Source organism: Petaurus breviceps, unplaced genomic scaffold (assembly GCF_028583685.1).
Source record: "Petaurus breviceps papuanus isolate PSGF00001 unplaced genomic scaffold, PetGlider_PUasm1.0 90451, whole genome shotgun sequence".
Classification (NCBI taxonomy): domain Eukaryota; kingdom Metazoa; phylum Chordata; class Mammalia; order Diprotodontia; family Petauridae; genus Petaurus; species Petaurus breviceps.
Window position 1 is genome coordinate 270845 of NW_027187258.1, and position 23158 is coordinate 294002.

Genomic DNA, 23158 nt, shown 5'->3' on the forward strand with positions numbered 1-23158 from the left:
TGGTGGAATTCCTCGGGTATATTGCCTTCCCAACTAGATGAGAATATTTTTGGGGGACAGGCACACACTCAACTAGGGAGAAAACAAAAACCTCAGAGATCTCCTTGGGTTTGTTGCCAGCCATGCCTGCTTGTCAATGTCAGAGTAATTCAATTTCTTGTTTTCAAGGACCAGTCATCTGGCTTACAAATTCTCCATGTTATTTGATTATTCTTCCTTTCCTTCTTGTAGCTCTCACAAATGAGATCATCATGTGTAAAGCACTTTCTTTGCAAGCTTTAAAGTACTCCATACACTAACTGATATTATTTTTAAAATTTTTATTGTTATTCCTTTCTTTTCAATTACATAGTTCTCCAGTTCTCCACATCAAGTCCACTTTCTCAGATACCCACTGTGTCAACCCCTGCCTTATTTTTTTTCCTGAGGCTGTTGGGGTTAAGTGACTTGCCCAGGGTCATACAGCTACCCCTGCCTTAGTGAAGAGACCAGCTAAATGTAGTTAACCTTCCTCCCCCAAATCTCAGAAGTAGAAAAGAGCTTGGTACAGAGATGAGCCCCAGTAAACCTGAATCTCCACCACAAGTGGTTTCTAGCTTTGGCTTGGGGCTACCCTCTCTACTCTGGGGACAGCTCTCATTGTTAGGGAGCTTTGCTAACCATCAGACCTCCATGTGTCTCCTTGCCATTATCCCCCATTGCTCCTGGGCCTGCCTTCTAGGACCCAGGGAAGTGAGCCTAATCTGCCTACCACATGACAGCCCTTCCTTCCAACAGGTGAAGTTGGCCTGAGGCTGAACATCCTCAGTTCCTTCTTGAGATACTCTTATGGCATGATTTTGAGATGTTTCACTATGGTTACCATCTGCTGGCTATTTGTTATTGGCCTTCTGAAACATGTGGCACTTGGAATGGAGTATGGTTCTTCAGATGTGGTCTGGCTATAGGGTGCACAGGACAGATTACACCTCCCTAATTCTGGGTAACCTGTCACATTACACTGAGTTTGCAGGCCACTGAGACTACCAGACCTTTTTATGTCAGCTCTTAACCGAAGCACTTGTACTTGTGAAATTGATGTTTCAAACCCACTTGTAATGGAACACCTTTATTCCAGCTGGATTTCCTCCCTTTGTATTTGGCCCAGTGTTCTAGCCTGTCAAGACTTTGGCATCCCAAACCAGTCATCCCACTGTGGTAACAAATGATCCCTTCTAATTTTCTATCTTCTGCAAATTTTTAAGAATGTCATTGATGCCTTTAAACCATTGATAAAAAAAAAAATACTAGCTCTGGGCAGATCCTGGGGCACTCCACTGGAGACTTCCTTCCAAGGTCACATGAAGCCATTAATGCCTACTTGTTGTGCCTGCCCATTCAGCCACTTCTAAAACCACTTAATTTTCCTGTTATTTTGTCTAGAGGAATAATATGATTTTATTCAAAATTTGGAAATCTAGGTAAATTGTATGTGTAGCATTACCCTCACCTATCGTATCCCCCCCAAATGAAGTTAGTCTGGAGGAGGCCATGTTGGCCTTCCATGACCGCTGCCTCCTTTCCTGGATGTTCACTAGCTGTCCCTTTAATGATACATTCTAGAACTTTGCTGGAATTCACAGTCGAACTCACTGAAACCAAAATGAACACATGATTTCTCTCCCTCATGTTCCCTCTAGTTGTGATCACAGAGCGTGCCTCAGCAGCTCCGGTGTCATGAGTCCCCAGGGATGGCACTCACCAGGGCCCACTGACTTAGTCGCCCCCTATTAGTCACTTTTGTTGCATCCTTTCTAGTACAAAGCAGAGAAAGGAGGTTAATTAATGATGGTCTAGGCCAGGCAAATTATGCCCATTGGGCTGGGACTCTCCTGCTGACTCTTTTTGTACAGCCTGAGCTAAGAATGGTTTTTACATTTTTGAATAAAGTTTTAAATTGTGTTTCAAAGTGTAAAAGCCTTCTTAGCTCACAGGCCGTATAGAAACAGGGAGGAGGCTATGATTTGCCAACGCCTGGCCTGGGCAAGTGACGGTGTCGGCCTGAACTAGCATTGTGACTGTGTGAACGAAGGGAACAGCTGAGACACGATTGTGAAGAAATGGCCAACAAACCTTGGCGTGATATGGGAGGAAAAGCACCAAGTAGGCGACTGAGATTGGGAATCGAGGCAGTTAGAGGATTGGGTACTTTTAGCAGAAAGAGCAAAGTTCCAAGAAGGGTAGGTTTGGGGGGGAAGTGTGACTTCTGCTTTGGACGTGATGAATGTAAGATGTCTGTGGTTCAGCCAAGTGGAGAATGTCCAATAGGCAGTTGGTAAGAAAGAGATGGGGGAGAACGTAGAGAAAAGAGAGACAGACTGAGTCTAGAACTGGACCTCGTTGGGGTGAGTGATGCTGTATGCTCTTTGTCCTGTAGCTCTTGCTGAATAAGAAATCCTGCCCTCCATAGTTTGTGCTCTCAGGTTTCTTGAACCCTGGGCTGCCACATTCATTACCTCTTATTCTAATCTTGGTTCTCTGGCCTTTTCTCTTGATCTCGTCTTCAATTTTTTAGCTGGTACTGAACAATTTGGATGACTTTGCTTTATAACATGCTTTGAGAACTGGTGATGCTAAGCCTCCTTCCTTCCATTTTCAAAAGGTTTCTCTCTTCCTTGAAATTCTTGCCCTTTTTTTCCTCCATGGAGATATAGATGGCTCCCTTGCTGGATCTGGTGAAGCCTCTGCTCAGTGCCAGGCTGCCTTCCCGCTGCCCTCCCAGCACACACCAAATGCAGGCTGACCACCTAGAATAGAAATAGAAAGGATAGTCTTGGTTCCTCACCCCACCCACCAGCCACCTACTGCATCAGAAACTCCTTAGCAGTGGCTTGGTGCTACCAGATGGGGCAACCCTTTCTAACTCTGGCTACCTTCTTGAACCTTGTAGCAGCAAGCACCCTAGCACACTCAGGATGGCTGCCAACACAGGTTCTTAGATCTGCTTCTTCAAAGGAAATGGGTTATCAACCTTACTTTAATCAATCAAACATATACCATTTACCTAGTTCAGGGGAAAAAGTCAGCACCCTGAACTTCAGAGAATACAAACAGAAGTTACAAGCAGACAGAGAGACAGACCAGCACACAGGGCTTTCCACTGTCTGACCATTACATCCATACCTAGTCATTTACCAGAGAGGGAAGCACCAACATTTGGGTTTTCAAAGCCAGGGGGGCTCAACAGCTGCCTAGAGTCTCATCTGGTCAAATCAGATGACTCTTCTCAAAGTGAGCCCCAAAACAAAGCCTCACCTCAGAGTATATATAGCCTTCTCTTGGGTCAGAGACCATCACAGCCCTTGTGACCCACTGCCTAATCACAAAGTAACAAGGTGTGGGTGCTCTTGAAGAACAAGCCTCCCCCACAGGCTCCAGGTGACCACATTCAGCCCATTACAGGGGAGAGCATATTCTCAAATCAGGGAAGGTTCTCAGAGTCACCTAAGCCTATCAAAGGGCCTAGGGGCAGGGAAGATCTTCAGATTCCCATTCCCATAACAAACCTCCATTTCCTGGTGATTGTGCTCAGGGCTTGTAAGCTCCAATTTGAACATAACATTTTTCAGGAGCAAAAAGACCTTGACTGGAAACAAACCTGGCCCGAATTATTTTCCTAGATTATGTGAACATGTCAGTTTTGCTCAGCTAGAGGAAATCCAGACCTTTGCATGTATAGAGCTCAGCAGGACTCCAGAAGGGAAGGCCTACCTGCCTCATGCTTGGGCCAGATGGAATTTGGTAGTCAGTTGCCAGTCACATACTTTGTGAGTTGGAAGGGCCCTCCATGGCCATGTAGGAGCAAAAGGCTACTGCCGTTTCTTTCTTCCTGGTGGGAATCATAGACAGAGGACCTGGCTTCAAACCTATGTGATGTTGACTGAGTAAGTCACTTGCCCTTTCTGGGCTTCATTTTCCTCTCAGGTCCTTCCCCCCCACTCTAGGTAGACAGAACCAAATTCTAATTCTCCCTACAAGAAATGATAACAGAGGAATGTCCTTAAGACGCCTTTCAGCTTTGTATTGTAGCACTGGAGAAATATCCTGCACATTTGACAAATTCAGATACGAATTTCCTTCCTCAGTTTGATCCAGGAAGGCACTGATAAAGTTCTGTTTCTTTCATCTTAAATGAACTGTCCCCCCACCCCAAGCTTTCTGAAATTCAATATTGCTAGAAGGCAGTCAGACTGGTCATCTCATTCCAAGCCAAGGTATATGTTGGTGAAATCTTCTAAATAGCAGCAGAATCCATTTTTAATGAGCTTGAAGGGAAATCCCGTGTTGTAGCCAAACCTCATTAAAAAGGGGCCTTCTGTGCTCCACCATCCAGAGGAAGAACACTGAAACATTCACTAATTTACCATTTTGCCAGTTTTTGAGAAGAATTTGGTGATACTGGATTAGAGAAACATCAGATCTGAGTTGAAAGAGTTCTCAGAGGATCTCCATCTATGCCAAGCCACCCATGCTGCAGAGGCTGCCCTCCACAGCCACTGCTGGGAGGCTTGTGGCAGTCGGGACCATTTTGGGGCCCCTTAATGCACAGGGTGCCCCAGCTCATTTGGCAGCTCACCCTAGGCCTTAAAAGAGCAATGGCAGCTTCTCTTTTGATAGTCTTTTTTCGCCTTTCTTTGACATCTGGTTCTTAAATTTGGGGGCCGACTCAGAGATCCAAAGTCACTTCATCAAACTCTATGCAAATCACTCAAATGAGGCTGAATAATAATATTTATATATGATATATTAATAAGTATAATAAGGAGGGTGCATGAATTGCCATCTGGGGTCTGCACAGGGAGAGGTCACATCAGCCTAGGAGATGCCTTCAAAGCCCCATGGAGGAGGTGGCATTGGCTCTGGGCCTTGAAAGGTGGCAGGATTGCTCTGGTTTTTCTTCTCTTGGCTGGGGGTGGGGAGGTAGGGTTAGGATTTCTCCTGGTCTATATGGCTCAGTGTGGGAGTTCATATAAATCTGTGTGGAATATGCTTCCTGCCATCACAGAGCTTATAATTTGGTTGGGATGATAAGACCTAAATCATTGAAAATTATAATTGCCAAATATTATAACCACCACCCCCACCCCCCCACTTGGGGAGGTTTGACTTGGGCCAGTAGTGATCAGCAATGAGGCCTTGAGACTTCAGTCAGTAGAGAGGAGGAGTGGTAGCAGACTGAACCTGGAGAATGATGGGAATTGAGGTATGGAGGTTGGAGATGGGAAGCCATTTTCAGGAGCCTGGCTGGCTCTAAGCTCATGGGGCTCAAAATGTAGGCCAGGGAGGGATTTGGAGGCCTCCACTGGCAACTTGACTTGGGACCTGATTCTCCATGATGATTTTGGAGTGGGCCAGCAAGGGAGGGTAACAGAGAGGCAGCTGCACTGGTCTAGGCATGAGGTAATTAGGGTCTGTGCTAGGGCTGTGCCAAGGAGACTCACGTTTGAACTTGGCTGTTTTCCGGTGCTGAAACTTTCTAGATATGTGACTTTTTCAGTCTTCATAATTTGACTGTTAAAATTGTGGGGGTTGCAGTGCGTCCTGGCAGACAGGGTGCTGCCTGTACAAAGGGCCCTTACACCAACATGAATTGGTCTCTGTTGTCTTCATGATCTGGAGGAGACAATGGGAACTACAGCTCCTGCCCACTTGATGTTGGCCTCCCGAATTCGGTGTTCAGCATGGCCAGTGTCTAGTAGGGGGATAGGAGGGAGTGGGGTGAGAGTGTGAGTACAGCAGCAAACAGAGCTCTCCATAAAGAATATTAGGGACCTTCCCTGAGGATCCGGACCACCCTGTTACAGGAAATCCCCTGACCTTCCTCCCCATGCCCAGACAGTACTCTCTGCATGGTCACCCTTAGGTATTGGATCAGAGAGGCAGGCCTCAGGCTGAGAGAAGCCTTAGAGATCACATGATTTAACCATTGCATTTGACAGAGGAGGAAACTGAGAGCATCTAGAATCCCTGTGTGCTCTGAGATTGGAACCAGGATCTCAGGGGAAGGTGTTGAGCTGGAAAGTGTGAGTATATTCTGCTGAATTTCTCCATTGGAGATAAGTGACCTCTACAAAAGCTGTTGTGAAATGTTTTCTGTGACCTTCTGATTGTTATCCTGTGAGCTACTGTGGGGGCTGGCCCTCACTCTAGCCTCCTAGAGGAGGCGTGGTGACTGTTTAAGGCTTTGGGGGTTTGATTTGATATTCGAGTGAGTGGGTGCCCTCATCCCTGCCCATTCACTGCCTTCCTGGGGAGGGGGGGGGGCTGGAAACAGTGTCAGGACCACCTCAGCCAGCTTTGAAGAATGTTTTTCTCAAAATAGCCTGGGCCACTGCTTTGTTGATCACTTAGGTTCAGGTAGAGGGCCTTGGCAGGCGTGCTGCCCAGCACTAGTGGACTGCTTGCCTGAATTCAGCCATCAGGCCACCGTAAGCACTGAGGGAAATGCCAAGAAACAGCCCTGCCCTCACGAAGGTTTTGTTCTTTGCACCCAGTACAGTCATTTCTTTCTCCAAAACATCTCTTGAATACAGCCCTTCTTTCCTCTGACTCTCGCACCCCCTGGGTACAGGCCCTCATCTTCTCATGCCTAGATTATTTCAATGACCACTGGGAGGGGGGCTTCCCTGCCTCCCGTCTCTCCCCACTCTAATCCATCCTCTATTCAGCCACCAAAATGATTTTCCTAAAGTCCAGTCAGGTCACCCCACCCCACTCAGTAAACCCCAGGGGCTCCCTGGGGCCTCCAGGAACAAATAAAAATTCTTCTGGTTGGCATTTTCAGCCCATTCATGCCTTCCCAGTCTTCTACTTTCCTTGCCTTTACCTCCTGTGTGATCCAACCTTCCTGCCCTCTCCTTGGCTGCTTCCCATGCCTGGAATGCTTCCCAACCCCTGCCTTCCTGTCCCTCCATGGCCACTGTATGATCTTGTATGGGCAATCATTTCCAGCTTGCTTCCCCCCTTACAAGAGGGCTCTGTGATCGAAGGGACAGGGGTTTTGCCCTTCTCCCTGTCATGGTCAGCCCCTCTAATTGGGCTCTTCATTTCATTCTCTTCTGTTTTCCTCAAAGCAACTTGCTCCGTTTATATCCTTTCTCTTTCCCTAATTTGCAGTCTCTCCCTATCTGTTGGCTCCTTCCTAATTGATGTCTACAAATCCACCAGAGAAGCCTTCACTTGACCCTGCTGTTCTCTCTTCCCTTTCACACCCTTTGGCTTCTTGCTCCCACTTTTTTAAGCACCCACTTACTTCTCAGCCCACCTCGCAACTGTGACTAAAATTACTGTCTCCAAGGTCACCAGGAGGCTCTTTGTTGCTAAAGCCAACTTTTCTCAGCCCTCATTTTTCTTGGCTTCCAAGAGGCCTTGAACATCACCTCCCTAGGATGCCTGAGGTCCCATGTGAGCTACTCATTCTTCCCTGCACTTTCCAGATACTGCTCTTTCCTGGTCCTTCTACCTATTCTTCTCTATCTCTTTTGCAGGATTATCTGCCATGCTCTTCCCTCTCCCCCACATGGGACTTTGGGAGGTGAGAAACAGTGGCCTGGGCCTGCTTCCCTTCCCTGGCCTTCCCTGGCCTCGCCTTGCCTTCCCTTCCCTTCCCTTCCCTCCCCTCCCCCCCCAACTTTTCACTTGGTGAACTCATCAGCTTCCACAGCTGAGCTATATCTCTGGAGTGCATCCAATTCCAGGAGGCACCCCCAGTTTACTTACCTTAGAACAGCTCATTAGAAAGAACTGGGCCTTTTGCAAATTTGGTTCACTTATTGCAAAATGAGCCACTTAGTCCTGCCCAGATGGGGAGAAACATGTAAGGCCTTTACAAGTAATGTGGGTGATAGGCATCTTACTGGACAGAAACTGGCTAGATTGTCTGTGCCCTTGTTTAGAGATTTTCAGCAGCTCCCCATTGCTCAGATGATCATGTTCAAACTCTGGACCCTGGTATTTAAAGCAGGAGGGAAGAAAGAAGGAAAGAGAGAGAGGGAGAAAGAGACAGAAGAGAGGACAATGCTTCTTTTGGCTTTGTGATTTCTATCAGTGGATTTCAGGAAGGGAGTGTTTGTTTAGCTAAAGCACTTCCTGAGTGCTCCCGAGTCAGGCCTTCACTGCCTCCCTTCATCATTTTGTCAAAGGGCCACTTCATATGTAGCGTTAGACACATTCCAGGGCCAAATAGCTGTGATTTGGGGATTATCAAAGTTTGGCCTTTCCTTTTATTCCCATGGATAATATGACCCACGCTGTCCAGAATGATTCCCTGAATGGAACACATGGCCAGTGGGGTTCTGGCTTCTTGCACAAAACTGTGACTTTGGCCTTTGTATTTGCCCTTGAAAAAAATCCTGTTTTGACCTTGACCAATCCCACCAAATAGGAACATTTCCTTCTACAAAGAACAAGGGGAAGAGGTTTGACTGCTTACAAACCCAGCCATCTCTTTTACATCCAGCTTGCTTTTCTGAAGTTCTTGGTAGACTGAGGCAGCAACAGGTCCTGGTGCCACCCGACCCATGGGCATCATCTTCTGCTCTCTCCTCTTTGCTGGGGCTGCTGTTGCTTTCGGCAGACCCTCTATTCTCCTGAGGCAAATCCACATGTACCCAGATAAGTCAGCATAAGAGGAAGGGAGTATTAACAGCTGGGCGGATTACACCCTGGAGGAGGTGGTGCATGAGGAAGCAGCCAAGGTAAGAGGGATATTTGAGGAATGAGGAACAGCCTATGGAGGGGTGGGGGGATGGGAGATGAGGCCTTGGGGTGAGGGTGGGGGTGGGGGTGGCAGGTGTGGAACTGTATTGAGGAAGACCTTGAATGCCAGCTGGAGACAGATTTGGTCTTAGAGGCACTAGGGAGTCTGGAGCTTTTTGAGCATGTAATGAGAAGGGCAAGATGATTTTTAGGTGTTTTCTTTAGTATTATACTATATATGCATATTTATTACATATGTGCATAATATACATATCATATAGTGTATATATAGCTTGTTAGTATATGTAGTATATTTACTATATGTGCATATATACTATATATGCAATATATGCACCATAAATATAGTATATATCTTTTTTTTCCTTTATTAATTTGTTTACTTTGAGTTTACAAGATTCAGTTCCACAATCCCTTGAGTTTCAAATTTTCTCCCCCTCCTTCTCCTCACCCCCATGATGGCATACAATCAAGTATAGAATCTGAAAATACTTTCACATTAGACATTATTAGTCAGGATATAAAGATGAATTGTATCAGATGGAATGAACAGTGAGAAAGAAGAAACAAAATCAAACAAGAAAAAGAAAAAAAGCAGGTACTTGGCTACAATCTGGATTCAAACTCAGTTCTTCCTCTGGGTATAGACATCTCTCTCCATCATGAGTCTTTTGGGATTGGCTTATATCACTGCATTGCTGAGAAGAGTCCAGTCTATCAAACTTGGTCATCACACATACGTTGTGTCTGTAATTGTGTACAGATTTCTCCTGGTTCTACTCTTCTCACTCAGCATCAGTTTGTATAAGCCTCTCCAGGTAAATATGAAGACCGTCTGCTCCTCGTTTCTTATAGCACAATAGTATTCCATAACATGCATATATCACAACTTGTTCAGCCATTCCCCAATTGATGGGCACCCCCTTAATTTCCAATTATTTGCCACCACAAAAAGAGCTGCTATAAACATTTTTGTACATATGGGTCTTCCTCCCCCTTCTTTGATCTCTTTGGGATACAACCCTAGGAGTGGTATTGCTGGGTCAAAGGGTATGAAAGTATTTATAGCCCTTTGGGCATAATTCCAGATTGCTCTCCAGAAAGGCTGGATCAGTTCACCAGTCCACCAGCAATGCATTAGTGTTCCAATTTGTCCACATCCTCTCCAGCATTTGTCATTTTCCTGTTTTGTCATCTTAGCCAATCTGACCAGTGAGATGTGGTTAGGTGTCTTCTTGATTTCTGTCCAGTCAACAACAAGCATTGTGTATGTGTATGTGTGCATATGTGAGTGTGTGTATGCGTGTATATATGTGTATATGCATGTGTATGTGTGTATATGTGAGGGGGGAACCAGTCACAGCTTGTTCCAACCCACCCTCCCCAGTAACAGAAGGCCCATCGTGCCAGAGTGGCCCTGGCCCTGGCCACCATCTTCCAGGTTGTTCAGCCCTCAGCTGGGCTATTCAGTGTATTTCCCCTGAATGCTGATGTTCTGCATGTGCTCACTTCCATCCTTAGTCATGGTGCACGTGGCCCAGCCCAGCTTCTGCTTTCGCACTCATCTCATGAAAGTTGTCCTTCCCTGTTTCTCTGAATTTCTCATCTTCCCTGTTCTCTGTTCATTGAATTCATAAAACCACAGTTTGTTCCGTCATCCCTACAACTGGTTGATCTTGATGTGAGAAGTGTGAATGGCTTTAATTCTCTTTTTGGCTGGGAGACTCAATTGTTTCTGGAAGATGGCAGGTGTTAAGGCACCTGTTAAGTGCCCATCTCCTGCCCGATGTGCTAGGCAGCTAATTCAGGGCCTCTGGGCCATGCTTTTTTGGGGTGCCCAGGTTCTGTCTTCCAGTTCCCCTGATTATCTCTGGTTCTCTTTGTATTATGGCAGTGAGTGGGCCGTGCTCCCGATAGCTGCTCATTGGCCAGTAGCTTCTGGCCTTCATTCTGCCAGTGGCTTGGGAAGGGCTGAGGTGGGTTGAGAATTTTTTGTCAGGGACTTTGGGCACCTTTCTCTTGGTATTTGGCTGCCTATTTTTTCCAACTCTGGGAAGTTTTCTTTGACCATTCTCAGGATTGTAATACTCATATTGTCTTCTTTTTCTAATTTATCTGTGATGTCTGAAAAAATCCCAAGATCGCTAGATGCAGATCTTTCACTGGAATGTATTTGGTTTCTGGCTAGGGGGTGCAACAGTAGAAAGAACACTGGGCCTGAAGTCAGGAGTAGAAAGATCACATTGACTAGCTTTGGGACCTTGGGCAAGTCACTTTCCTGCTGTCAGTCTCCGTTTCCTCAGCTGTAAAATGGGAATCATAATAGCACCAGGTGCTCCCAGGGTTGTTGTGAGTATTAAATGAGATCATATTTATAAAGTGCTTAGCTCAGTGCCTGGCACATAATAGGTACTTAATCAGTGTTTGTTCCCCTCCCTTCCAGTTATTTTGATAATTCTATGATTGGAGCAAGAGGCATACAGTTCTTGTTGTTTCCTTGGATTTGGGGGATGTTTTTCAGTTGTCTTTTCTTCATTATTTCCTGTTGAACTTTTGGTGGCTTCCTCTATCAGTGCAGATTGCACTCCTGTAGCAGCAAGCACCCCAAGCGTCCCCAGGGTGGCTGCCAACACAGGTTCTTAGATCTGCTTTGATAAAGGAAAGCAACTCAAAAAGGGTTAACAAGCTTACTTTAATCAGTGAAACATGTATCATTTACCTAGTTCAGGGGAAAAAGGTCAGCACCCCAAACTTCAGAATACACAGGCAGAATTATCAAGTCAGAGAAACAGATCAAGTAGACAGATTTCCAAACTGTCCAACCATTACATCCATACCAAACAATATCTGGGTTTCAAAGCTGGGGGGCTCTGGACAACAGCTAGCCCGGAGTTTTATCAAATCACAGTACACTTCTCAAAGTGAGCCCCAAAACAAAGCTACACATCAGGGCTTATATAGCCTTCTCCTGGCTCAGAGAATGTAACAACCTTCTGGACCCACTGGGCAATCAAAAAGTATCTACTGAAAAACAAGCCTCCCACCCCAGGCTCCAGGTGCACTTTAGCCTAGGGGCAGGGAAGATCTTAAAAATTTACATTCCCATTACAACTCCCAATATACCTACCAGGTTGGCGTACCTCTTCTTGTCCATATCTTCTCTGCTGGTGCCATAGGGGCCCACCCAGAGTGGTAGGGGCCTTGCTCTACTCATTCATTCATTGTGTAGGTATATCGGCTGTACACATTGGGTGTACGCATTGGGAGTTGGCTGGCTGGCTGTGGAGATCCCTCGTTCTTTGTAAGGACTCCATGACCAGCCTGTGGGAGAGGGGAGGTTCTCACTATTTGTCTTCCCAATCACAGACCCTGATGTGTCATGTCTTGCAGCCTACTCACCCACCACCTGCCTTTCCATTGCCCACTGGCCAGTCTTCACCTACAATTCTGCAAAGACTGGTCTAACCATACAGCATCTCCAGAAGAATATTGGTGTTAGAAATCAAACCTTTTGTTTCCTGGAAAAGCTTGGGATCTTTGAAAAAACTATGTAGTTTTGCCAAAACAGTTTGTTGAATCCCCCAGTTCATGGTCGTTTTGACCTAACCTGGACAGTAGAGCTTCCTCATCTACTTGGTCTTTACTGTGTGAATAGCGAGGCTGAGCTCCTGGCGCCCGGCCACCTGACCTTTTACTTCCTTCATACTCTTCTCAGTTTCTCCTGCTGTGCCAACCGTCTCTCCATTGTCAAGTTTTTGGACGTGATGCTGTTTTGTTTTTTCTCCCTGTTGTTTGTGATCAGGGGTTTCCTGAGGTGGCTCATCCCACCTTGTTTCTGCCTCTGCCTTTGAGACCACTCCATGGCTACCTGGCTTCCCCACCATTTTGGCCAGTCTAAAAGCTTCTTTCCACATGTTCCTGTATCATGGCAGTGAGTGTTGGCAATGCCCTTTCTAAAGATGGTGTCAGAGTTTATCTTTGCTCTGTCTTTCACCCTCTCCTCATTCAGTCCTGCTGCGAGGCCTGGCCAGTAAGGTCAGACTCCAACTAAAGTGGTGCAGGGCAGTTTTTGGTGGGATTTCACAATGGTTTTCCAGGAGAGTGGAGACATGGGGCTGCCCACTCCTGCTCTTGAGGTCTGCCATCCAGCCTTGTCCTCATTGTCATTGTTGTGCTTGTTCTAAGACGCGCAGAGTGGGCCCACCAAGACGGGAGAGGGTTGTGTGGAAGGTCTTCCCTTGGGTCACCGTCCTTTCTCATGTCTGCCACCTTCCAGATTCTGAGAGCGACACCATGGACAACCCAGGCTTTCGGAGAGGGAGCTTTAATAGTTTCCGCAGCAGCACCAGTGACGACGATCTGGTAGAGATCTCGGGGGCCGCTTTGGACTTCTCCATGACAGATGATGTCCCTCCGCTTGACAGAGACCTGGGAGGTACGCTGACTGCTGGGGCCTTAGTCCCCTGCATATCCCTCTTCTGGCTTCTTTGTGTGTCTTAAACTGGAGGCTCCTTGGGAGCAGGGCCTTGGCTTGTTTTTTTCTTTCTTTGTATGTCTGGCACTTAGTACGGTACCTGGCACATAGTAGGAATTTAGTGTTTATTGCCTAATTACTGAGAACACCAGTAGGCCAGCAGTCACCAGGTGTTTATCAAGTGCTCCCTGTGGGCCAGGCCCTGTGCTAAGAGGCAACTCATTGGAAAATGGAAATTTCCTTTTCTTTCCTGCTCCTTTCCAAGTCCAATTCCCTCACAGTCTTGGCTTCCCATTTCCCCCCAAGTGTGCTCGTGTCCCCCTAGGCTCTGACCTGCCTCTTCTTCTCTCTTCCTTCTCTCAAGGCACTAGGGGGCGCCACAGCGCACAGAGCACCAGTCCTGGAGTCAGGGAGACCTGAGCTCAAATGTGGCCTCAGACACTGACTGGCTCTGTGATCCTGGGCAAGTCACTGTTTGCCTCAGTTTCCTCATCTGTAAAAAGTGGGGATAAGAATGTAATGTAATGCCAAGCAAAGGCAACTTCCCAAGGTTCAAAATACCAGCATAGGTGCTCTCCATTTTATTCAGTGACAAATTAAGAACAGAGAAGATCAAAATAGGACATCATTCAAAATACAGCAGTTACTAAGTGTGATTAAATAATCTCCAAGTACTACCCCACCCCAGGACCTTCCATTCATTCAATCAATTACAAAGTCTCTCTTCTAAATACTACTCCACCCCTAGGCTGTACCTTCATTTAGTCCATCACAAAGTCCCTCTTCTCAAATGGAGATTAGTTTCCAATCATAAGTAAAGTACATTCATTTGTTCAATCATAGAACACAAAAAGGTCAAAAGTTCCCCACCCCTGGATCACAATTGAATCTACCCCAGAGTTACATCAAGTTTAAGCACAGCACTTAATACCCAAATGGAGGTCTTTTCTTCATCTTGGCACAGGCAAGTTCTCAGCAATCTTTGTTCCTGGGGAGACAAAGCTTAGCAAGGCCACAAGATACATGGCCAGTCTTTTCATCAGTTCATTCTCTGTCTGCAGAACAGTTCTAGGACCCCTGAAAACATTAGCAAAACCCTCTCCCAGGATTTCTGTAAACATACAACTAGAAAATCCTTCTTCAGGGCTTCTGAACTGACAGCAAAGTTCCAAGAATTCTGCAACAACAGCACTGTCCTTCACCAGTGGACAAATCTGGCAAAACAACATCAAAACAGACAGACAAAGTACCACCATAACAGCCATGTCTCCTCAGTCCTTGGCAGCTCTGGGGGCAGGTCTCAAAAGTCCAGGGCAATTGAAAGTGGCCCTCAGCAATCCTCTCAGTCTCTCTCTGGCTCCAAAGTGCTGCTTCCAAAAAGTTCTTCTGCCTCTCTCTTGTGTCTCTCCGAATTTACATCACCAGCTCCTCCCAGTCCAGCCCTCTGTTTTCATGTCAACAAGTCCATCCCACAAGTGGGATTAACAAGCTCTGGGTTTTAACACCAAAAACCAAGCCAATACCGGGGGATCTTTATATTCCATTACTATTACAAAGAATAACACCTACCTCCCAGGGTTGTTGTGAGAATCAAATAAGAGAATTTTTCTAACATGTTGAGCACAGCAGCAGACACATAGTAGGTACTTTATAAATGTTTATTCCCTTGCCCTTCTCCCTTTCTTGACTCCCTCTCTTAGGGATCTTATCTGTTCCCATGGTTTCAGTTATCACTGAACTCTATTTGTGACTTCCAGATGCCCCTCTCCAGCCCTTGCCCCTCCAGTGAAGTGCAGGCCATTGCTTCCACCTGGTTTTCACTCAGCATGCCCCAAGCAGAGTGCATCTTCTGGCCTCTTGCTCCACCAAGCTTCCTGATTTATTTTTTATTTTTTTTTTTGTTTATTTTTTTGCTTTTTGGAGGGGGAAGGTAGGGCAATTGGGGTTAAGTGACTTGCCCAGGTTCACACAGCTAGGTTTGTGTGTGTGTGTCTGTGTGTGTGTGTGTGTCTGTGTGTGTGTTAAGTGTCTGAGGCCGCATTTGAACTCAGGTCCTCCTGACTCCAGAGTCGATGCTCTGTTCACTGTGCCACTTAGCTGCCCCTAGCTTCCTGATTTTTGATGAGCAGACTCCCCATCATTTAGGCTCAAGGGAATCTTTGAATCGTCCTTGACTCTTCCTCCTGCACCTTCCTCCATATGGCATCTACCCGCCCAGTACTGCTGACTTCTGGGAGATTGTCTCCTTTCTACAGCCACTGCTCTAGTTGGGGCCTTTCCGACTTCTCCCTTGCTTTGTCACAACAGCTTCCAGAATGACTTCCCTACCTTCATTTTCTTTCCTCTTTATAACCCTTTCTCCATCCAGTTGCTGATGCCAACTTTCTCAGGCCCAGGGATGAGACATTTCCTCCCCTCAGCTCAGAAACCTTCTGTGGGAAGAAAGCCCAGACTCCTTACCCACTTAACCTTTCCTGTCTTGTTCCACGCTAGCCCCCTTCACAAACTCTTCATGTCAGCCAGATTATATTACGAGCTTGTCTCAGACCTCACATTCCTGCCTCCCTGCATTTGCACTGTCTGTTTTCCTCCTAGGGCTGGCATGCATGCCCTCTCCATTCATCTGTGTTTCTCAGTATCCTCATCTCTCTTAATGGCTCAGCTCAGATGTCACCTGCTACACCAGGCCTTCCTTGATCTCTTCCCCCTACCCCGCCCGCCCACTCTGGTAACCAGAGTTCTCTTCCTCCTAAGCAGCCTCATCTTTGTACATGTTGTAACCCCCCAGTGAAATGGAAGATCCTTCAGCTCAGGGAGGGTTTCCTTCCTGTCCTTGTGTCCCCAGAACCTTCTGTGTATTAGGTACTTTTATGTTTATTGAGGAGATAGTTTGAAAGGTCAAAGGGAGGAGCCCTCTTAAGACCTGTTGAGGAAGGCTGCAAAGCGCTGTTCTCCTACCTGTTAGCAGCAGGCTTGCGAGGTGGAACCTTTGCCGCTTGCATCATGCAGATATGGCCAAAGTAAATGATTCATTCTTGACAGAAATAATAATGTTGACAGTGTTCTGTTAGAAGTGACCAGGCCCCAGGGGCCTCCAGATCCATCTGAGAACCATTGGGCTGGATCGTTGTGAAAAAGATGATGTTAGGAGCCAGTGGGCTGGATTAGGGGACAGACCTGCAAAGTAGCAGCAGCCTTGGAGTCTCGAAGGGGGCTGAGGGGGCCTTGGGAGTCAGGGACAAAGAACAAGAGAAAGGCAAGGTTGGGGTAGGGGTGGGGAGCTTGGGAGGCTTTGGAGGAAGCCAGGCCAAGATGAGATGGTGAAAACAAGACAGCAGAATTTGGCCTTCGATGCTCTCCATCCTTTTCTTTGCCTAGGAAAGGGAAATTTATGACAATGTCATTTTAATATATGGCTTAATAGCTCAAGTGAATCAGTCATAACCATTCACTGTTCCTTGTCACACCCCACACCAGTAAGCCTGGAGCCTCTCCTGGTAGGAAGCCACTGTACCGTGATTGCTTATTTCCACCTCCAGAAATCCTTTGGAGAGAGATTAGGACAGGTAGGAATTATTCCCCTTTCTATGCCAGGAGGCTGATGCCCCAGGGAAGGCCTATATACACCTGGAGATTGTGTCCTTGGTTGATATCCTGCTTCTAGCTTCGATTTCCTCCTGCTAACAGGCTTTGGAGCTGTGTGGACGTCCCGTGCTAGACCAGGTAGCCGAGCACATACAGATAATATGGGTCCACATCAGGCAGGGCTGGAGGAGTGATAAAGTGTCCCTTGTTTGCTAGCTTGCCCAGCGAGGTTGGCTTATGAAGAAAGGACAAATCCATCACATGGAGCCCAATTTGAAAGATATTGGAGGTGGTGGGATCAGTCTCCAGACTGGAAAGAATATAAGCAAAAAGAGCTGGGAAGAGGGGAAGAAAGCTCAGGTGAGCGGCTCTGGAACTTGGCCCTGCAGAGAGGGCAAGCAGGAAGCTGTGTTTTGGTTCCCATCCTGAGGCTGTCACTTTCACTTATTAGGTGGTAGGTGTGCAACATGTTTGCTGGACCCTCACAGCCTCCAAACCAAGCCAGCTTATTCTTCCAGGAGGGAGGAAGAGGGGAGACCTGCCTAGTTCTGTCTGGTTCAGTCTAGTTGGGGCCTAATGAAAGAGAAGATGCAAGTTCTGCCGGGTGGCCCCTCCCAGACACTTGGGTCAGGGAGACGAGATGTCAGCCCCTCTTCGTCCCTGCTCCTCCCTGAGTAAGCACTAGAGGGCGCCGCTGCCTCTGGCTACTATTCAGCTAGAAAGCTTCATTGGCCCAGAGACCGCTCAAGTTGTCAGATCAGAGCTGACAGCCCAATGACAAGAAGTTGGAATAGGTCACTGTCCCTCATCTTCTACATCCAGTTCACATTAGGACCTAGTATTGGCTTCCATCCCTGCAATGCAAGGTCTAGGTGCTTACTGAGTATTTGTCAGGCCTCCCCGTGGTGCTGGGATGTGCATTGACATGAGCCCACATGAGTGCCGTATTGGTCTGCTGCTGGGTCATTTCCCAGAGGATGCTCAAGGCAGGGTAGAGGTGTGGAGGAGGGAGTACCAACTTGTCATCCCTCACCCCCCCCCCCCACTGCCAAAGGGCCACCTTGAAGATGAGCCCTTGTTTCATAGAGGGAAGGAGATCAGATTAGCCTGCTTCTGCCCTCACACCTTCCAGGCTTCTTGCATTGTAGATTTTCAGGCATGGCGCCATAGTGGGAAACAATTTTAGGTGGCAGTGGGCAGAGCGAGGACACCTGGTTACTTCCAGGTGACAGTGACCCTGCAGCTAGCCCAGAGGAGCTTCAGCAGACTGCACCAGGAGATCCAGGCTTCAGGCCTTGCTGGTTGATTGAACGGCTTTGCTGATGGACTGTGGCTCACTTGCCACTTACTCTGTTGTTTCATTTAAGCCCAACTCGGGGAATTACTACATTTCCAAGTCATTAGAAGACCCTTTAGTTTGAACTTTCTCAAGGAGCTGAGCTCCATCACCACCAGAATGCCCCTGGGATTTCTTTTTTTTTTCATTTTTCAAATGCTTTATTAGATTCTGATTTACATCATTCATTTCCACCAGATTTTGAATTACAAATTTTCTCCCCGTTTTTCCCCTACCTATCGCTCCAAAATAGCAGTCCCACAGGATATCCCCTCCTCCAGTCTGCTCTCTCCCATATCTTCTCCCATACCCCCTTTGACTTTTCCAGTAGGGCATGGTGGATCTCTATGCCCCAGTACCTGTATATCTTATTTCCCAATTACATGTAAAATAGTATTAATAATAATATATATTTAAACATTTGATTTTAAAACTTTGAATTCCAGATTCATTCCCTTCCTCCCTTGTCACCCACCCTTATTGGGAAGATAAGCAGTTCAGAATAGATTGTACATGTGTAGCTAATGCAAAACATTAACATAGTAGATATATTGTAAAAGACTGACTAAATTTCCTTCCCTCCTATCCCACCTCCCACTTGTTGTATTCTCTACTTTGATCCCGTCCCTTTTCAAAAGTGGGTGCTTCCAACTTCCCTCCCCCCTAGCCTGCCCTCCCTTCCATCATCCCCCCTCTCATCCCCTTCCCCCCCTACTCTCCTGGAAGGTGAGATACCCTATTTAGTGTGTATTTCATTCCCTCCTCAAGCCAAATTCAATGAGAATAAGGTGGACCCATTCCCTTTTGCCTTCCTATTCTTCCCCTCCATTGTAACCATTTTCCCTTTCCTCTTCTGTATGAGATAGTTTACCCCAGTCTCTCACCATCTCCTCTCATTATATACCTCTCACCTCTTAATTTCACCTTTTAAGTGTCATCCCTTCCTGTTAAATTGGTCCTGTGCCCTCTATCTATGTATACCTGTAAACATATATACACACATTCACATATGTATTCATATGCCCATATACCCTCATATATATATATATACATCTCTAATCCCTTCAACTACTGAGAAAAGTTTCATCAGTTACAATTATTGTTTTTCCATGTAGGAATGTAAATAGTTCAACTTTGATAATTTCCTTATGATTTCTTTTCCCTGTTTACCTTCTCATGCTTCTCTTGCTTCTTGTATCTGAATGTCAAATTTTCTATTCAACTCTGGTTTTTTCAGCAAGAATGCTTGAAAGTCCTCTATTCCACTGAATGACCATATTTCCCCCTGAAACATGATACTCAATTTTGCTGGGTAGGTGACTCTTGGTTTTAATCCCAGCTCCCTTGACCTCTGGAATATCACATTCCAGGCCCTTCTATCCCTCAGTGTAGAAGCTGCTGGATTCTGGGTTATCCTGATCATGTTTCCACAATATTCAAATTGTTTCTTCCTGTCTGCTTGTAATATGCTCTCCTTAATCTGGGAATTCTGGAACCTGGCTATAATATTCCTAGGAGTTTTCTTTTTGGGATGTTTTTCAGGAGGTGATCTGGTGGATTCTTTCAACCTCTGTTTTGCCCTCTAGTACTAAAACATCAGGGCAGTTTTCTTTGAGAACTTCCTGGAGGATGATTTCTAGGTTCTTTTTTTGATCATGGCTTTCAGGTAGTCCAATAATTTTAAAATTACTTCTCCTGGATCTATTTTCCATGTCAGTGGTTTTTCCCATGAGATATTTCACATTGCCTTTTCTTCTTTCATTTGTTTGGATCTGTTTAACAGCATCTCGATTTCTCTTAAAGTCACTAGATTCCCTTTGCTGCAATCTAAATCCAAGGGAACGATTCTCCTCATTGAGCTTTTGAGATTCTTTTTCCTTCTGGCAAATTCAGCTTTTTAAGGCATTCTTCTCATTGCCTTTTTGAGCCTCTTTTGCCATTTGAGTCAGTCTGTTTTTGAAAGTGTTATTTTCCTCAGTCAGGCTGTTGACTCTCATTTCATAATTTTCTTGCATCGTTCTCATTTCTCTTCCCAATTTTTCCTCCACTTCTCTTATCTGCTTCTTAAGGTCCTCTATGGCCTGTAACCAGCTCATATTTTTCTTGGAAGCTTTTGGTGCAGGAGTTCTGACTTCACTGTCTTCCTTCTGTTTCATGCTTTGATCCTTTTTCTCCCCAAAATAGGAGTGTAATGTTGGAATCTTCTGTCTGCTTTGTTTCCTTTGCCTGCTCATTTCGGCACTCATTACTTGACTTATGGGCTTTTTGCCACAGTAGGGCTCTGCCACCAGATAAGGGAGCTTCGTACAAACACTGGGGTTTTCTTAGCTGCCGGAGGTATTAGATGGGCGCCCTCTCTGAGGTCTCCACAAGCTCTGGCAAGCTGGACACACACCCCAGGACCTCCACCCTAGACTGCAATCCAGATCCAAGCAGGTTAAAGCAAGAGCGATGACCCCTCAGACTGGTGCTTGGTCCCCCTACGCTCTGCAGGCCAGGAGCTGAAGCTGCCACGTGGCACTGGCTGGCTGTGCCGACGCGGCTTCTTGCCCCCAGGGGCAAAAGCCACGCACTCCCACTTACTGGGTCCCAAAGTCCAGACTGCACAGACCTCTCACTTTGTCCTTCGCATCTATGTGTTGATAAATCTGGAAACGGCCACAGCTGCTGCTGATCTGGAGTCCCTCTGGCGGGGGGCTGGTCAGGCCCGCCCTGGAGCTAAAGCCTCGGAGTGGGGCTGGGCCCGGCTCCCAGAGCGCTGTGCTCGGCTCCCAGAGCGCTGTGCTGGCCGATTCCTGCCGGCCTGCTGGGCTGTCCTCAGCGGGAGGTTAGCTTCTCTGTGTCATTTTGTGGGATCTGTAGCTCCAGAGTTTGTTCAGAGTCCCCTTTTACATGGATTGGAAGTGATAGGAGCTGGAGCCGTGTGGAAGGCCTGTTTCTAGTGAAGTCAGAATCCTCTCCACTGACCTTCATCACAACATGGCTCTGCTCTTTTTCCAAGACTTTCCCTGGAAGCAAGATCCCCTTGCTCCAAGCACTTTGCAAGGATGTCAGTGGTCAACAGAACTAACCCCATTGGAGTGATAGTTTAGGGGCTCAGAGATGTTTCCCAGCTGAGGAAGGAATTGAGCTCCCTCAGAAGAACCAAGAGTGACTGTTCTGAGGAATGTACGATGTGCCTCACGAAGAAGCAGAGATGCCTTCTTTGGGAGGCACCCGGGTGAAGGTGGAGGTGTGGGGCCGAGGTCCAGAAGCAGCAGCAGCTTTGTGTTGTGGCAGTCTGGGAAAGAAGCCTAGGGCCAGGGCCTCTGTTCAGAAGAAGCCCATTTTTAAATCATTGAAAGAGACACTAAAGTTCAGTTAGAAGTTAGTGAAAATTAAGATGGATTTTTTTTTTTCCCATCCATGTTCATAGACTCCCAGAAATCTACCCCTGGCCCCCAGGTTAAGAAACTCAGTCCTATAGTGAAACCAGGAAGTCTTCCTTATGTCAAATTAGGAACTTGTTAACAGAAATAAGTGTAAGCAGGACCCTGGTAAGGGCAGCTAGGTGGTGCTGCAGGAGATAAAGTACCAGCCCTGGAGTCAGGAGGACCTGAGTTCAAATGTGACCTCAGCCACTTCCTTTGACCCTGGGCAAATCACTTAGCCCTGTTTGCCTCAGTTTCTCATCTGTAAAATGAGCAGGAGAAGGAAATGGCAAAGCACTCCTGTACTATCTCTGCCAAGAAAACCCCAAATGGAGTTACAGAGAGTCAGATACAAGTGAACAACGACTTAGTTGCAACAAACCCCTGATAAATAAATGTGGGGTCTTTAGCTAAATGATCTGTGCTCGGAATTGCAGATAAATCAAGAAGTGGGTGACTCGATGAGAGGGCTGTGGGCTTCTGGACAGCTACCAAGGATAGTTATTAGACCTTGAGGCAGTGTGGTACAGTGGTAAGAGTCCCCTACGTTTGAGTCCTGACTTTGCTCTTTGCTCCCTGGACAAATCACTTGACCTTTCTGAGCCTCAATTTTCTCCCCTGTAAAAATGAGGGGCTCGGCCTAGACAATCTTTCAGGGCCTTGCCCATCTGGCATTCAGTGTTCCCAGATCTGCTGGGGTCTAAACTGAGCCTGGTACCACTGGGCAAAGGGGACTCACCCTTGGTAACCACTGTTACATGAGTGAATGAATTTCTGGGGGTTTTGTTCAAGCCCCTTCATCCTGCTCCTTCCTCCTATCATCCCAGGCCCTCTCCCTGTCATCACGGGCCTCCAGGCTGACCTTCCAGAGTTCAGATTGGGGGGGGGGGGGGAAGCTGAGGTGAGTCTCCCCTTCTAGTCTCAATCTCCCTTCGGTCTAGTCTACTGAAAGGGTTGGACTTTGCAGTGCTGTGTGATGTGTTAGCGTAATGAGAAATGGGTTAAATGCCTTTACTAACTTCTGGGCCTTGTCATTTGAGCAGGGAGCTTCTAAAGAGCCATTGTGAATTCTTTGGGCTTGAATGGAACCTTCTGGTCAGGTTGCCCCAGTACTGATTTTTCCTGGCCCCCTCACTGTATATTTTTCCTGGACTCAGCAAATGCAAATGAGCCTTTTCTGGTTTTGATTCCGTACTTCAGAGTGAGATCCAAAGTTTCTTAAATGAAAGCATCTTTCTTTTAAGAACTTCAAGTCATTTCATATGCAAGCCTATGAAACTTTTGCCGGTCCCCCCTCCCCTCGTAGATTCCTTCTCCCTCTCTTACCACAAACACTTTGCCCCTTTTAATGGAGATGCAGTGAGGAGCTCCTCCCAGCTCTCCTGGGAGGCACTGGTCTAGGGGCCTCATTGGCCTGTGCTAGCTCCCTCAGCATTTCAGCACAGTGGCGCTGCTTCAGCTGTGGTAGGTGGGGAGATCATGGCCAGAATGGGTCCTTAGCCAGCCCTGGAAGAGGAGAGCCCTGCCACGGCTAGGTTGAGGGAGCGGCACCATGTCAGCTTTTCAGTGGATTCTGTCAGTGAGGGAGGTGGCTGCCCT

The 23158-nt window shown here is 46.8% G+C and overlaps 1 protein-coding gene across 1 annotated transcript in view; it reads left to right on the plus strand.

The window, feature by feature from the left end:
• The window catches only part of CLCN5 (chloride voltage-gated channel 5), an 82866-nt gene that overhangs the window by 43613 nt on the left and 16095 nt on the right, over nt 1–23158 (plus strand). Inside the window, exon 3 of the mRNA XM_069062391.1 lies at nt 13031–13189. Within this exon, the coding sequence (XP_068918492.1) occupies nt 13048–13189 (142 nt within the window). The 5' untranslated portion in view covers nt 13031–13047. The remainder of the gene's footprint in view (nt 1–13030; nt 13190–23158) is intronic.